This window comes from Astatotilapia calliptera, chromosome 17, assembly GCF_900246225.1.
Source record: "Astatotilapia calliptera chromosome 17, fAstCal1.2, whole genome shotgun sequence".
Lineage (NCBI taxonomy): Eukaryota > Metazoa > Chordata > Actinopteri > Cichliformes > Cichlidae > Astatotilapia > Astatotilapia calliptera.
The window spans coordinates 7,369,548-7,387,620 of NC_039318.1; the positions used below are offsets into that span (position 1 = coordinate 7,369,548).

At 40.6% G+C, this 18,073-nt stretch overlaps 1 protein-coding gene across 3 annotated transcripts in view; it reads right to left on the reverse strand.

Annotated features, from left to right (window-relative positions):
- LOC113008767 (capon-like protein) overlaps positions 1–18,073 on the reverse strand; it is a 164,684-nt gene that overhangs the window by 76,437 nt on the left and 70,174 nt on the right. For 2 of the 3 annotated variants that reach the window (XM_026146483.1, XM_026146482.1), the window contains exons 4-5: positions 10,101–10,242; positions 2,954–3,171 (exon numbers count right to left, since the gene is read on the reverse strand). In XM_026146483.1, coding sequence (XP_026002268.1) covers positions 2,954–3,171; positions 10,101–10,242 — 360 coding nt within the window. The remainder of the gene's footprint in view (positions 1–2,953; positions 3,172–10,100; positions 10,243–18,073) is intronic. The other variant, XM_026146485.1, reaches the window with a different exon arrangement.

The window sequence follows — 18,073 nt, forward strand, 5'->3', positions numbered from 1 at the left end:
GAAGAGAACAGACTGATCAGAAGGGCCAGCTCTGTTCTAGGATGCCCTCTGGATCCAGTGGAGGTGGTGAGTGACAGGAGAATGGTGGCTAAGCTGTCATCCCTGTTGGACAACATCTCCCACCCCATGCAGGAGACTCTGAAAGCACTGAGCAGCTCCTTCAGTGGCAGGCTGCGGCACCCACGGTGTGGGACGGAGAGATTTTGCAGGTCTTTCCTCCCCATTGCTGTCAGACTCCACAACAAAGACTTCAACTGATCAAACACACACATCCACACATGTGCAATAACACTAAGTGCAATACTCTTTTCTGGCATCGTTGTATTATACTCAATTGTATATAACATTTGTATTCTATTTTATTCGATTGTATATAGTATTTTATTTTATTTTATTCTATTCTATTGTGTACAGTATCTCATAGATATATTATTCCAGTGTTTTTTCTCTAATTTTTCTATGCAACTTGCACTGTCCACTGCTGTAACAAAACAAATTTCCCACACGTGGGACTAATAAAGGTTATCTTATCTTATCTTGTCTTAACCGTCAGCACCACATTTAAGAAAAGCTAAATGCATGACATCAGCACAGTCCTACCAGCAGTCAAACAGAGTTGCAGAGGGGTGATAGTTTGGGCTTGTTTTGCAGCCACAGGATCTGGACACCTTGCACTTGTTTAGCTCACCGCAAACTCTGTATACCAAAGTATTGTCCAACAGCTAAAACTTGGCTAAAGTTGAATCATGCAAAAGGAAAATGCAACAGAATCACTGAAGAATTCAAGAATTGAGATGTTGCAAGAGCCCAGTAAAAGTCCAAACTCCAATCTGACTGTAACGTGGGACACTAATGGAGCTGTGCAACACTAAATGCCCACAACTACCAAGGAACTGTAGCAATGCTGTCAAGAAGTATGGACCCAAATTCCTCCACAAAGATGTGAGAGACTGATAAAGTTATACAAAAAAACCCCCACTATAGCTTAAAGTTAGGATTGACTTCTGTATGACTTATCTGTAACTGTGACAATGTTTTACAGGTTCAAAAGAATGAATATAGAAAGTAACAAATAAAAGCAGTCCAGGCTTTTCTGCTATACTTGTCCACTCACTACTGAGCAAAGCCAGGCTATGGGAAGCTATAAATAATAAAAACGTAATAAAATTATTACAATGCACCGCTGTTGCCAACTTGATATGGAGCCCTAGGTCTTGAGCCAAACAGTAGCATAATAAACATCACCCTGCACCCCATCTCTGCCCTCATCACGTAGAGTTTCCCTCCCACTGCCTCCTCTATCAAAAACACAATTACACCCCTGCATACAACTGTAAATCCAGTAAAAAACAGTTACTATGCTGCTCTGCCAGCAGGCCAAACAACCATGCTCTCACACCTTCCGACAGGCCAGACAGCCTTTCTCTGGTTATAGATAGATGCTAGTGGTGAGTTTTCACAGGCCAGAGAGCAGATGGTCTGACTGAGCAGTATCAAATCTCTAATACTACAAGGCCATGCAAAGACGTGAACTGGCCATCTTTGCGCTCAGTTGCCAACACACTGCTAACAGCTCCTGAAAGAAACCAAGTAGTGGGAGCTACTTTCTTAACAGTCATGCCATACACAAGCACAGAGCTGGTGTAACATTGATTTTAGTGGAGTTTACTACATGCATTTATCTTCAAATGAAAATGAAAACTTTATGATTTCTCAAGTAAATCTTACATTAAAGAAAGCCTTCGAGAAATCTGTATAAAGTCTAAATCTAAACATAAACCGGTCCGTGGCGCAAAAAAGGTTGGGGAACGCTGACATAGGGGCAAAGGTCATGTTTCATAAAGCAAGGCATAAAAAAAACTACTTACATTTAAAAAATATATATTTTACAACTTAAAGTGTCCATTTGGTTTCTGCTGATGGCTCAGTTTGAATATTGGAACATTAGAATAAAAGCAGGACAGCAACCGTCCTAGATCTATGAAAAAAAATGGAGGTTGGCAGTTGAGTGCATTGAATATTTTCACATTTGACAACTGATTTGAAGCAGCTGTGGTGGCTAAATGACTGAGTGTACGACACCCTCGACCACTTTTGATCGTCACGTAGTAACACAGTTAGCACCTAGCTGAAAGCGACCTGCCTCCATGCAGTCGTGGCCCGACACAGATAGTCCTGCAGCTACTCTCAGAATTGCTAAAGGTTTGCAAAATAACTGCTGTCTAATTTGCAAACACAGATTGCCAACACTTTACAATCAATCAGAGTGTGCCAAACAACTCGTCTGCAACTCATCACTTTGCAATCAGCGACTTGAATCAACTGGTTGGCAACTTCGTATATTTTTTATAAAGCAAAGTGAGCGTCTTTCTTTGTACGTAGATGGCAACAGATTTGTAAAAGTCAAGTGCTGCATTATCACAAACAGATTGCATGTAATTGTAACTTGACCACATTCGATCACAAACTAATAGCAGACTGACTGTGTCATTTATCACTGCTTTGATGCACCAAAGTTGCTTTGAAGATGGCAGCTGTTTGCATGTGGTTGTGGCCTTTGTCCCTGTCTTTGAAACAACAAGAGTGTGAGTTCATTGCATGCAGTACAGTGGCAATAATCTTGGTACTGATGTGGTCTCCAACCACTAATTGCTCTGCAACTTTACCATAACTAGTTTGACTCTCCTGGTCATGTTGGGCTTTTCTGTTTGGGATCTTTTGTAAAAGAGCCTTCCTGCCACCTCGTACATGTGTGAGATTAATTGTTGATTCCAAAACAGACACGGATGTGCAGTAGATAAAGTGCTTCAAATTTAGAGAATAAAGTGACTAGAAAAGCGCTAAAGGCCTGTCCATTTGCCAACTGTAATGCCAAGCTGCTGCCACACATACAGAGAACATACATGAACCTTGGCAACCACATTGCCTATCTGTACACACAGTGTTTGCCTACCTTGTTTTCTGAGAGGTTCACATCTGTTGTCTTGGCTGTGGCGTCCAGGTCAGTCACTCCTCTGTTGAGGTTCAGATCCTCTGCTGCTAGCGCCTGGCTCACCTCCTCGGCATCAATGTCGGTCTCTTCAGCGACGGTCGCCGTCTTCTCTGCACCTGTTAGCTCCCGAACTGAGCCCAGGAAAGTACATACACACACAGGTGGATAAGCACGCACACCTGCACACACACACACACACATGTAGGCGTGAGCATGTACGCACACACACATGGGTGGACAAACATAAAAGCGTTTAAGAGAAAAGTTTCCACACAGCCACAGTATGCTAAATAGTTGACAATTTTTTTTTATTGCCACACAGATGTCAAATTTAATGTCAATTTAAAATAAATGTACTGTTGGGAGCACACTCTGGCTTCCATTTAGTGTTCCTGTTGCTGTTAATTTATTTCCAATACAGAAATCAGTGGTGGTTTCTGAGTTTTTACAAAGCAGATATTAACTGTGATGATCAACAAAATTGCTTCCTGTGACACAAAATCAAAACAGCTGCTGTTCACAGCCAGCCCTCCCACTCTTCTGCTTGTGGCCCCATCGCTTTTAATCAAAATTTTAATGGAGATATCCATTTTCCTTTTATTTGGTAAAGACTACTTTTGTTGCTGTTAATAGTTCCAGCAATCCAAACATGTTAATTTAGTAAAAACACTGTTGAAAGCTGCCACAGTTTATGAGAGATCGATGCACTGAAAGACATTTTTAAAAAGTACCATTAAAGTCAATTAAAAAAGCAGAAATATGTTGATTTAACTTGATATTTGCCAGCAATGATTTCTCAGTTATGAGATTCCTCCTGCCTTCAGATATTTCCTCTGTAGAACTTTGTCACAGTCACTGAAACACTTCCTCCCAGTACCTGGAATGTCTTCACCCAATTCAATGTGAACCTTGTAACCAAGGAAAGCCTGTGTTTCCATATTTTATTCCATAAAACTGCACAACTGCACTGCACTTGAAAACTGCCCACAAAACAAAATTGCATTTGTTTTCTAGCTGTTAAAAATACACTTGACTGGCATAGGGGCTGCACTCCCTTCACTGGCAAAACTATATCAGCTGGCAAATCCATCTGCCCACCACTGGCTATCACGAAATAAAGCGAATAAGCATGAATATAAGAATATATAGTGGAAATACACTCACTTTCATCTATTCACCTGCTCGTTAACACAAATATCAAATCATCCAATCACATGGCAGCAACTCAATGCATTTAGGTATGTAGGCATGGTCTAGATGACTTGCTGAGGTTAAAACAGAGCATCAGAATGGGAAAGAAAATGTGTTATGGTTGATGGTACTGGTCTGAGTATTTCAGAAAGTGGCGATCTACTGGGATTTTCTCACACAACAATCTCTAGGGTTACAAAGAATGGTGTGAAAAGGAAGTATCAAGTTCTTTCCGAGCTCGTTGCAACCAGTCTATTCAATTCAATTCGATTCAGTGACAGGATAAAATCTGCACTGTATGTTCCTGGTATGCAGAAGAATGCATGTCTGAATCAAACATTAAAGCAGATGGGCTCCAGCAGCAGAAGACCACACAGGGTGTCACTTCTCTCAGCTCGTTTTCCCCTCTTGTGCACCCAGCTATTAATCCTCTCCTCCCCCTCCACTCAAACCTCCTCTCCAATAGTTTGGAAGGAGCACAGCTTGTCATCTCCAATACTTACCATTCAAAACCTGCTGCCAGTACTACTCTCACCTTTTCCTCCATTACACCTCGTAATACTCACCCTTTCTACTCAACTGGCAAAGCTCTGCTGCCCGGTGTTTACCCGTGCTCTCTGCTACTGACATAATTTCCCCCTGTTGTCTTTGCTTCCCAGTTCAGCCTCAACTCTTTCCAGATGACTTTGTTATTGTTAATTACACTGAGAGAAGAAAAGAGCTAAGCTCCTTTGCGGGGAGACTGTTGCAAATTGAGAAATGGTGCATACATGGGCCTGGGTGGGAGCCATTTACAAATGACTAAAGAGAGCAAGCGTTATACGTCTTGGATAAATGATTACATAGAGCAACACTTCCTCTTGGAATGTGTGACCCTGGTATGATGAATATGGCATAACTATTATTTCAAGCACTTTATAAAGGTTTAGCAAAGTAGATTTCCCCAAAGTTTATAATTCAAATGAAAAGTGATATGTAAAATTAGCCACCTGTGCATGTTACACTGCAGGCTCTACACAGATTCACTGCAGAAGTCCAAATTAAGCTTTAGGCTCAAACCACGGCTCATATAAGAAAGTCAGCCGCCAGCTGCCTTCAGCCTCAGTGCCCACCCATGTCCACTGTGGGTGCAGACGGTGGTGACAAGAGGCCCAGGTGGCAGAGGCCTCCAGTGCCTCGGCAGAAGTGCAAGTAAGGGAAGGGCAGGGTTGACCTGAGGGAAGGGGGAACTGAACCCTTCTTTGTCTCCAAAACGCTGAGGGAAGCCTGGAGACAACACTGTGGGCAACCATTAATTAGACTCATCTGCATGGAAACTTATATGCAGTGAATATTTTTCTGATTAGTACAGGGAACGGGGGGGTTATAAAAATGTAATCAGATTCAGTAATTTACCTTGTTTAAGCTACTGGAATATTCTAAATCTTTTAAAACCAAAGTAGCAGCAGCAGCAGTGGTTCATTACTCTATAAGTGAGTGTGAATTGAAAGAGAAGGGGAAGAAAACTGTGGAATCACTAGCGCTTCAATTCACTGTTAAAATGACCAAAATTACTTTGAGCTTTTACTGTTTCTTAGTTGAAAAAAGGGTTAAACAGGTATAAATGAACTGGAAGCAGGTGCAGTTGTGTTGCTTTTTGTCACTCCATGAATAAAATAGTCAAAAATCACACTGACTGAATCAAAATAACTTGCTCAAATAAACAGTTTTTGTTTTGTGTGCTTTTAAACTGTAGCTAAAAAAGTTATCATATAGCCCGTGGGCTTTTTACCCAGCACACTTAGCATTCACTGACTATCTAGTTACTGCTGAATGGATATTCACGCCTGTGGCTCTGTTATAACTTATGCTAAATTGAACTGTAATGACACTGGCATTTGTTATCATTCAGTGGGCTTCGTTAGATCCAGTTCCAAGGTTGGAAGCTGACTTTACAAAGTTCTTTGTTGTTTATATTACTCAGTCTGGGTTGGACAACTCCTCTGAAACAGTACAGAAACATTGCCGCACACTTTCTTCTCTTCCTTTTCTTCCTTCTTGTGACTCCCTGCTGTTCATCCCAGTTCTCCATCCCCTCTCCTCTTTTCTAATCTACATTTGGTCTTTCTTCTTCCTTTCATCCTCCTCCTGAGTTTATTTTCCCCTCTAACATCATTTCCTCTTCCTCATCTCAACTAGACATGCCTTCCTCCAGCACACTATCTCCCCCTTTTTTTCCTCCCCTCTCCTCTCATTGCCATGATAATTAGTTCTTCAGATAAGCACATTGGCTGTGCGTGACGGCGCTTGTGTTATTTAACACACCGTGACAGTGAGTGCGTGTGTACAGACCTCTCCTTGTATGCATGTGAGGTCCTCTTTACAATGTGTGTGCGATGCACAGTTAGAGCGTGTGGGTGATCTCCGGGCTCATCAGCATGTGAAAACGAGCTCGTCTTTGGAGGGCTGGAGGGGAATCTGCAAATAACATATCCCTGCCCGGTGTAGATCAGGGCAGGGAGGACGACCAGCAGCTGGCCGCTGTAAGATCTGGAACAATGGTGTAAAAGAGCTGCATTTGATGACTCCTTGTCTTGTCCTCTCAGGACCCCACTGAGAGCCACGTGTCCCCGGGCTGCCACACAACCCAAGCCGTCCAGACATCAGGCAGCGGATAAAAGTAGCTCAGCCCACCAGTGTTGTTGTGCCGTTTCTCTGTGTTGACTCATCCATGATATTCGCTCTAGCATACCATTCTCCTTCTTTCCAGTTTGGGCACAATACAGGCAGGAATCTCATCTACAGCACATCTACAGCTGTGTATGTGCAGTGCGTCTCCAGTACAACCTGTTAGTGCAGTCTGAGGACACATGACTATGCGAAGTGTGTAGGTGTTTGTGGGCACTGGGGAATGTGCTGACAGCCCTTCAGATTTTGCTTTACTTTTAGGACTTCCACAATGGAACTGATGACACTTCTTTCCCATTTTGCTTAGGGCATTAAAAACATACTTTTTAGGATTACAATCTGATAGAACAAGTGCTAATGGACTCTCACTGGTTCTTCCCGAGACTCTTTCCTATCTCAAGGTTAAAACTGAAACTGACAACACAACGTTAGACAAGTTAGAAAAGCCGATAACCTGGGTATCAACTCAATGATTGGCAACATCTCCATTTTTCAGCATGACAATGAGCCCAAACACAACTAATATGGTATAAACCCAATGGTCTTCATGTACTAATATGTACATTCTTACACAGTGTAAAAATAAACACGTATGCTATACTACTGTCCAATTAATGAAATGTGACCGGCCTATTTTGTTCCTACATTTGTTAATAAACGAGAACAGTTCTGAAGCAACAGTCTCGTATAATCACCATACTCTTCCACCCACATTTCTCTTTCTAAGGAAATGCCTCCAGGTGAACAGAGAAAGCGGTGACGCTACTGTACTTCTAAGGCAAGAAAGCAGCAGAAAGTCCAGCTGAAGAAATGAAAACAGTTATGTCCAAAGGCTCCTTTCTCATTTACTATGTGTTAATAGACCTCTTTGCATTGACTCATTACTTGTAATTAATCTCCGTCTCTCTTCCACAGCATGTCTTTCATCTTGTTTTCCTTCTCTCACCCCAACCGTTCGTGGCAGATCGTCGCCCCTCCCTGAGCCTGGTTCTGCCGGAGGTTTCTTCCTGTTAAAAGGGAGTTTTTCCTTCCCACTGTCACCAAAGTGCTTGCTCATAGGGGGTCATATGATTGTTGGGTCTTTCTCTGCGTGTATTATTGTGGGGTCTACCTTACAAAATAAACCACCTTGAAGTGACTGCTTTTGTGATTTGGCGCTGTATAAATAAAACTGAACTAGCTGAAATTATAGAAGTTTTTAATATGGTTTCCTCTGAGACACCCACCGTGGCTCAAATAAAGGAAATAAATTTGGACATCAAAAGAGATCAGAAACTCAGGGCAGACTGGAATAATGCGACGACATTAGCCTGTTGCATCCAGCAACGATATGTCATTTTTAATGAAAGATACGATCATTTAAGAGACGACAAAGAACACAGGTTCAAATTAAAAGCCTACACCTTTCAATTGAATCTTCTGTTTTCTTTATATTAAATGTAATAATTCTTTTATAATTTAAAATTCAACTGTAATTTTTAGCATTAATAACAATAATAAGGATAATAATACTTCATTTGCTTGTCCATATGGTAAGAGACACTTAAATTTGTTTGTACAAACAAATTCAGATACAAATATTATAAATGGCTGATGAATGATGATGATGATGAATGTTCATACGCGTAGGTTACACACAGATTTGTGCTTATGGACTATTAGTAAATACTTATTTTATAATTATAATTGTATTATATTAATATTTTAAATCAGTTTCATGTCTTCCAGTTTTGCTTTTACGTTTTGTTACGGAAAGACACTAACAAACTTCTACAACATTCCCTCAGTTACTATTCTTAATATTCTCAGTTGCCAGCGGTTGCACGGCTTCTATTTTAGACATCAAAGGACCTTGATATCTCTACTGTAGTCCACTTCACGTATGTTACACATTGATGCTGATGGGGACAAACAGACCAGAGGCTGGCAACGAGGCCACCTTGAGGAGAATAGCTGCTAAATTTATATCGGATTTAGTTTATACAACAGATTTATGTTAAAACAGGAGGCATCACTTTAGATTTTATCAGAAGATAAAAATAATGAATTGGTTATGTCGTAAATTAGTCTCATGGTGGTGAACCAAGGAGCAGAGCAGGCAAAAACCAACAGCCATCAGTCTGTTTGGATGCTACAGTGTTATGGCAACAGTGCAGCATCCAAACAGAGAACATCTTTCTTGAGAGGAAAGACAAAGGTGAAGAGCGACTTGCTGCATAATGAGGATGGAACAGAAAAAAAAAAAAAAGCTTTTGCAGTAAAAAGGCATAAACATGCCATTTTGAATGATGTTCATATCAACTGTAACCATAAATTATCTTGGGGATAATTTCTGCATTTCTATGAATGCAGAAGCAGAGAGGTGATTGGAAATAAGCGAGGCAGGGGGAAATTACACAGGATGGAAATTGCAAGTATGAGTCTTATTCACTCAGCCACCTGGACAACCTCCAGCTAATATGAAAGAGCAGCACTGAATCCACCCACAATTTAGGCACTCAATTTAACAATGTTTTGTTATGGGCGTCTAAAAAAAAGACAAGGTCTATCAGTCTATCGGCAGCACAAGCCTGGCTGTTTCTATCAGCAATGTGCCCTTTGTTGGTCCAGAAAGTCTGCTCTCAAGGTCTGCTTTTAATTTTGGACACACCGACAATGTTTTTACTGCCACAGCCAAACAAGCCTCGAGTCTCCTTCACAGCACATGCCTCTGAAGCACTACATTACATCAACCCACACACGTCTATCTATCCGCTCACTCCCTGCGCAGTTCTCATCTGAAAGTAAACCTCGTAAACAGCTGTATTTACTCGTCTTAAAATCACAGTGCGTTTTATCTAAGTGGGCGCTTTACATGGCAAAATAACATTTCTGGCATCTCGCAGAAAAACAATCTTAGACTGTCTCTGTATGAACTTGCCTGTCAGCGTTCACTAACAACGCCTGCTGAAGGTAAAACAACAAATGAGTTACCCTGAGACAAAACGTCACTCAATCAATCGTTGCATTTGCTCCTGACCTCTCCTCAGTGAGCTCGCGTCTACTTTTTTGTCTTTTAATGAGTTCAATTCAAATTGAAAACTCGCACGCAACTTTCACCTTGCAGTCTTTAGTGCCTCTGCAGCTCCACCATTCTCCAAAGTGATCACAGTATGCACAACTGAACTTGCAGTAAGCACTTTTTAACAGACTTGAGGCCACAGCAGAAGTGCTTTAATAGAATAAAAAATGGAATGGTGTTCGTGTCTACCTGTGACGGAGGAGTCATTGCTGTTCTTGTCGCTGTGGTGGTCGTCCTGTCCATCTGTGTTCTGCTGCGTGTGCTGCAGACTCAGTTTGTGACAAACTTCAAACGCCTGCCCGACTGTCCGAACGATACGCATGGCCTGGCTCTGCGAGGGTGAGGAGACAAAGAAAGACAAATAAATGTAGCTGTGATTCTCAGAGTGTTATCAGCTGCATTTTTGTGTTGACATTTGGTTTTAAAGAAAAATTAAAAACTCTTTGCTGCGTTGCATTTTCTAATCAACTTCATCTAGTGTGGCATCTTTCTCCTTAGGCTTCCTCTGACTGGGTTTCTGCAGATGTTTACCCAGAAACCAATACATGTTTCTGGGTATAAGGCAATGCAAACCCCATCACGAGCCACCAGGGTGATTTTACCAGATAAGACTGAGCCCAGTGTTGGATTCCGACTGGACCCAGAATCACTCTTAGAATATTTCCTGTCTCAGACACAACAAGCCCAGAACACGGGTGTGTAGGTCAGCTGGTGATTCACTCTTACATGGATGCACTGGGCCACATGATGATATCTGAGATCACTATGTTAAGAGATCATGATGTTGTTGTGGGGCCATCATTACAACTGACCAATCATGTTGTTGTGATGCTTTGCAACTTAAGTGGGGAGGAAAAATACTGAAACTGAATCGTCCTGTAGTGGAAAAAAATGCAGAGTCACAAAGTCTACATAAGGAAGAGGCAGAGCTACAAAGAAATGAACGGGCTTTCACCCGTGAGACTATGTTTCTACCAATGTACTGTAAATGTGGAATTATTACTCTTGGACTCAGTGGACTTGCTTTCATCCATCTATCTTTGATCCGATTCAGAGAGCCCATCCCAGCTGTCACAGAGTAAAGCTTACATCCTGAACATGTTGCCCAGCTATATCAGTTTTTAAAAAAGAAATGCGTCAGTTACATGTTGTATTTTCTTTAATTTAAAAAAAAATAATAATAATAAAGGTTTAGGTAAAGATTGAAGTTTCCATTTAAACTTTTTATGTCAAGAAGAAGAAAAATTAGACATAAATGACAAAAATGAGACAAAAATGACACATAGTACTCACTAGCTGGAAAGTTTCTGAATAATTTCTCATTACTTTTTTCAAGGGTGTAAACTTGAGGTCATGTTAACAATCTAGTGAAATGTGGCTTACATCGCCCGAGGTCTTCAAGATTTATTGGTGGAAAACTGACAAAAAGCAACTATAATTCTTACAAGTGTGGTGTGTGTTATCAACATGTAGACAGTACTGTATAAAGATTTAAAATATCACATCACATTTGACCTCTGACCTCTCCTTTTAGGTTAATAGACTGATCTAAGGTCAAAGTGAGAAGCTATTTAAAACTATGTTTCTTACTGCTATTGCATTAATAAATAGGAATACAGGGAACAATATAGGGGGATTCTTTTGCCTCCAAAAACCATGTCACATGACCTCTGACCTCACTTTTGATTTCACATCTGCATTTCTTTTAAGATGACCCCAAAAATTGTTTATCTTCAAAGAAAATATTGCAAAAGGAAAGAGAATGAGGTGCCCAGTTAATTAGCAATATACGGTAGTATTAGATTATATAATATTATATATGTACCTTATTCATGTTCAGTTATTTACAGGTTACTCCTACTATACTATTCCCTTAAAAGTAAATACTGCCCAGAGACTGAGCCGCCTCGGCAGAACTTTGTACTCTCTGAATAATTCTAGTTATTATTATTATTGTATTGCAGATGCAGCTCTTTGTTGCTTTTATTTTTTTGTTTGGTGGGGTGGTGGGGGTGTTTGTATTTCAGCACATTGAGAAATTTCTCCTTTTTCCTCCTTCTAAGGCATTTCAAACAAATAGCAGCCTGTTGTTAAAAAAAAAATACTCCAAACTCTGAATTTCTACTTTTGACTGGATTTCACTTTACCCGCAGGCACACCGACTTTAGTGCCTCTGCTCATCTCCTCCTTTTTCCTCCTTCGGCCCTGCTCTGAAAAGGCAGGTCAGGCAAAAACAACTTAGACGCTTTCTATCTCCTGTCAGGCATCTGCTCTATCTCCTCACAGTAGAAAGGCGTAAAGGCAGAAAAGATTTCATTGTAAAGCACTCATTCTCAGCTGAATGAGTATAAATGGATGAAGCGTGGCCTAAAAGCCACAACACAATACACACATGACTGAAGGACCAAATCCTTTCTTGCCCTGCTTGTCAACACTGGACTAGTTTGAGGCTGTGTCCTGTAAGTGCTAACAGCATTAGTGCAAGCTCTGTATGGGATCAGAAAACAGTTGAGTTAGTGGGTTTTGACAGCAACTGAGCTCCTGGGCTTTGGCCTCAGCCCACAGATGTGTTTCTGTATCAGTAGTAATGTTTGTCTGCAGTCTTCTTACAGCACATTTTATTATTCATTTTTTTTAAATTAAATCGACTCGCTTCAGTTTAATTTAGTGCTGATGTTACCATAGTGACCAGCCATCAGGTGGCACAACCAGCAGAAAGAATTTATGACCTCCCAGTGTGTCACATACCTTCTGACCCTTACAGAATCAACAGTCGTGATGACTAAGCTGCCTTGCTGGCATAAAAGCTCCATGAACCTCCACTTTGTTGTGCTCAGTCACCTCACTAAAAGTCACTGACAGCATAAAGCCATTTGAAAACTCTCTCTCTCTCTCAAAAAAACAACAACAAAAAAACACTTTTAAAACCATAGAAATAAAAATTCAAGCCAAACTTTCAATGAAAATGAACATCAGAAATACACTCTGTGCAAGTAAACACCCTGCTGTCAGCTCAAATAGAATACTGAGGTGCAAAATAAGCATTTGGTTTAGCATTGCCTAAGTTTGTTTATTAAAGTGTTAAGTAGCAGGCGTCCCACTCTGTGCTCTCTCTGCATGCCCGAGCTCCTCTCCACACCTCTGAGATCAAACCGAGCCACCCTACGGAGGAAGCTCATTTTGGTTGTATCATTGACCTCATTTTTGTGGCCATATGTGAAGCCCATAAGTGACGGTTGGCACATAATCCGACTGGTTCACCACAACGGTTAAGCTGACCACGTACAATTCGCCAGTTGAGCTCATGCTCCATGTTGTGTCAAGATCCCTGGAGAGTTAAACCTTTAGCTAGGGTAGCATTTCCATCAACCACAGAGGAGCATGCCACTGGTTTCTGGCTTCAGATTTGGAGGTTTTGCTACCACCACATTGCATGCTACAGGTTGTTGCAATTAAGGTAGTCAAATCCCATGATCTGTGTAAAGCAGGAGCTTGTTTCCAACCAAGAATATCTGTGCCAAATTATTTCCATTTCCAATTTCAATCATCCTCTGCTTCATCGTCCTTTCAGGAGTTCAATCAGCGTTATTTTATATATAAACTATCAAATCTAATCAAACTATATATCTACAGTTTAATAATACAGTAACACCGCACAATCTAATTTGTAGAGGGATGAAAAACAGAGCTGTCTAAGAATTCTCACAGTGACATGACTAAATAACTTCAGAACCAAAAAGAATTGAAGAACTAACAGTTTCAACCTCTTAAATGGTAAATATTGCTATGATGAGATTTTAAGAAATCCTAAGGATTTTTATTCACGCTAGTTGCAGTGACTAACTGGTAAACTGATCACCCAGAGACTGAGCGTGCAACCCACATAGCACCCATACTTCAAAAACAGAAATTCATAGACTGTAATGTAAAAGGTTGAGTAGTTGTTTTGTACTATATAGAAAACTTCTGAAGAGTATTTGCCAGATTAGCTGTTAAAGCAATGCTTCCCTCCACCTTCATAAAATAATTTAGTGTTTGTTTGTCTTAACACATCTTCCTTATTGGTATTCAGTGACAGTGTCATCAACCAACCAGGCGTCATGAATACAAGTAGCTGATGTTCAAGATTATAGTGATAAAAATGCAAATTAAAAGAGATGTATTCAATTCTGACATCTGCTTCCTCTCTTTTCTAATTTTCTGGAGACGAGTGTTAATAACGTGAGACATCATCGCTCTATGGGCATTAAGAAAGGAAAGAAAAAAACTAGTGACCCTTGAAGGCAAAACTCCACTTTTTTTAAACAAGGAAAAAGTTGTTCTGAAAATGATAGATGATGTTATTCAAAAATGTTAAGTATACACTTGCAGGCATCTCACATTTGGAGCAACTCTTGCATCCTTCACTCATCTTTCCTCCTTGGAGCCGTGGTTCTGTTTTTCCATGCTCTGCCGTTCCCATCTTCTTCATTTCCTCCTCCATTATCTCACCCCCACATCATCTCCTCCTTCTCTGTGGACCCCATTCATGTCTTCTCACCCCATGCTGGTCCTCAGACTGACAGTAAACAATCGTGTTTCCCTTTGAAGATGTTTGTTCCACAGGCAGTCATACCGGGGATGAGAGCAGATTCTGGTGTTATTGTACACAGCGAACACAGCAAAGCTCGGCTCCCCTGCCTCACACACCGACGCGTTGGAAAACACACAATTGAAAACAATGCTTTATACTTTTTCATTATTTTAGTCCTTTTTTTCCTCCTCTCCAATTCCCCTTTCTTGTAATTGACTCAACAGTTCAACACATTTTTTGTGCTTCTGGCTCAGAAAGATGACTTCCTCGTTCTTAATCCTACTAACAAAACCCCAAATTGGTTCCACTAAATGCTCCCATTAAACAAAAGAGCTAACCTCATTGAACTGCTGAAAAAAATGCTTGGGACATGGGCTGCCGCTGGGAGCTCAACAATGATAATACCATACTGAAGTAATAAGGGCAGAGGCAGCAACAATCCAATTCAATTTCAATTCACTTTCATTGATATAACAACTGTTGTCTCAAGATGGTTTATACTGTTAGGTAAAAGTCCTGGAGAGAAAACCTCAACAGTCAATCAACCCCCTATTAGGAAGAACTTGATGACAATGGGAAGGAAAAACACCCTTTTAACAGGAAGAATATTTTCTCTGCAGCATACTGGATCAACTCTACAGCTTTTTAAAGAACCTTTCAACAACCTAAATTACAACAATGAGACACTTATAAAAAAAGAAGAAGTCCTAAATCTGTCACCTGACCATGGCCTTTCTATGGCAGCCAGGATAGACTCCAGCCCCTCCTGCAACACTGATGAGGATAAGCGGAAGAAAATTTATGGATGGATGGATATAATAATTTATAATGGAACAGAGATACTCAGGTTTCAGGGTTATGGAGAATAAATGTATAAATAGGAGAATTTTTTTAAGGCACTTTGGGGCCAAAACTGGCAAAGTCAAATCCATCTCAGTCTTTCATCTTTGCTAGAGTGAGCAGCAAAGACTGAGGGCACTACACAGGTCAGATGTCTTTTTTGCAGCATATCAACCAGTTTAATTGCTTCTTTAAGAAGACATCCATATTCCCAGGATCTTAAATATCTATCCTCAAAGGCATCAGGAGCCAGTTCAGGGACTTTAAAACAGCAGTGATGTGAGCACTCTACTTGCTCCAGTTACAGTCTGCCAGAAGTACTTTGTAAGCTGCAATTGTTTTAAAAGCTTCTGGGGGGAGAGTAGAGTGCAATGTGCTGCAGTAGTTAAGTTTAATTGTAATAAAAGTATAGACCCGCTTCTCAGAGTCGCTGGGACAAAAGAAAACTTGAACCTTTTCATGGGGGCTTAAATAACTGATTGCTGCTTTGGTAAGGTCTCCTATGAGACCGGAAAACTGAATCGAAGTCAAAGGACAGAAAAAAAAGCTTTTTCTTCTTCTGGTCAAATGTGCTTATGGACAATTAAGTGCTTAGACAGTGAGATTAACGTGGAGGAGATTCTCTCTGTTGCTATTCTGTTGAAACTGAACTGGGACAACATCTTAAAGAAGTAAAACCTTGCAAAGTCAAAAGTGCCAAATGCGAAGTCCCTTTCAACAAATACAGTTTTAGCCATTTGTTCAAAGTCTTTAAATATTTTTTTGATGTAATTTGCCCCTTAGTTATGACCGTTGAGATTGGCAATGCCAGAAAAAATGCCCTTGTTCATTTTAAGAGCCAGCTGGGTTAACAAAAAGTTGCATATCATAAATACACAACCATATTTTCCAATTATTCCCAACATCACATTCATAGCATTACTGTACGCTGTTTACCTTTTCAACCAGACTGCAGTCTTTTGAGTCTGGATCAGATTTCTGATCCAGACTCAGAAATCTGATACTCAGGGGTGTCCAACTCCAGGCCTCAGGGGCCGGTGTCCTGCAGGTTTTCGATGTGTCCTTGATCCAACACAGCTGATTTAAATGGCTAAATTACCTCCTCAACATGTCTTGAAGTTCTCCAGAGGCCTGGTAATGAACTAATTTGACCCAGGGTGATATCTAAAACCCTTGAGGCCTGGAGTTGGACACCCTTGGTCTAACTGGACTTTCCATACAACTATCTATGGCAACTGAACCAAACCACAGACTTCATATTAACAATAGATGCAGCCTCTGGGTCTGAAAAGTATCCTAATTGTCAGTAAACACTTTCCCAATGACTTTATATTCTCAGAACCAAGCTCCAAGTCTTCAACACATGACAGCATGCTTTCAGGCTAACACGTCCAACCAATGCTGCCAATCGCAACATGAACCAAGTATTTTTAGTTGGGTAAACATATATTAACTGGAGAGACACTTCACTCTCAGATTGCTGGTTTACTTGTGGTTACTAGGGTATTTAAAAGTAGAACGGATAGCAGAGTCTTTGGCTTTCAGGCCCATCTTTGTGCTTACAGAATGCTCTACATTTAATCGTAAATTTTTATTAATCTCTGGGTAGTTCGATTGTTAGTGTTTGGGGTTTTACAATATAAATGCTTGCTGTGATGTGGCATTATTTGAACTGAACTGAAGTGAAGTAAATTGAAGTTAACTAAAAAAAGACATAACTAACTGTTCCTTTGAGGTCCTCTTAATATAGAAATTCCTTGAATGTCCTTAGTGTTACACCACTATGTTCAATGCTGCTTTTAACACAATTTCTTTTTTAACTAACTTTTTATGAAGACACTTGCACTTTATCTGAACATTTTTTGCCTTCAGCCAATTCTCTAGCTAATCTCCAATTGTGGCAGCTGACAGGATCACTAAAAGATCTGTCACTCAAATGCAAAACCTCGATACCCTGCTGGAAAGGCTGCTGCTGCCTATGTTGGACATCTGTCACCATCTCTGTCAAGTCCTCTTTTTTGTCTCCAACTCTGTCCCCATCACTTTTCCTCTCTGTCAGTTCAACTAAATAAAAGTGTATCTTTTCCTTATCTTTGCCTTTCTATCCCTTTCTTCTCTACATATCAAGCCTCTGGTGAGCTGGCTCTTCCTCAGTGATGACGAGATGAAGTCTGTCCAAAAGTGTGAAGCATTATTTATCCTGAATTACCCACAGAGGTTGAGCGGTGCTTTGGCTGTCCACTTGCAAGTCTTGGCACAGGCAAAAATAAGGGGCAAATGGGAATATAATATAATCTAGGAAAGAGCAGGGTAAACAAGAGCGGGGGTGGTGAGCAAGGGAATTGCTTGTGATTAAAGAATTGCCACATATCTCTCTCTTCATATGTCTATTCCTTCTGTGATGACAGTTTCCTCTCGTCCTTCTACAACTTACGCAGACATTGCTCAGTGTATACAAATCTTCTATAGCATATAAGACAGATCATTTCACTGGCGTATCCTTTAAAGATTTGCATTAGACGCTCTCTGATCACTATAATGATCAGGGCACAGCATAGTCTGATCTTCAAACACTTTGATTGAAATTAGGGGGGGGGGAACAGGAATGAATTATACCATAGTTCTGGCACTGCAGGTGAATATTATGAGAGTGAAATAACTCCTAATCAATGGACAAGTCTCTGTGTGCATGTGAATGCGCTCGAGTATGACAGCATGAAGTGAGCGAAGTGTAAGGAAATTAATTTAT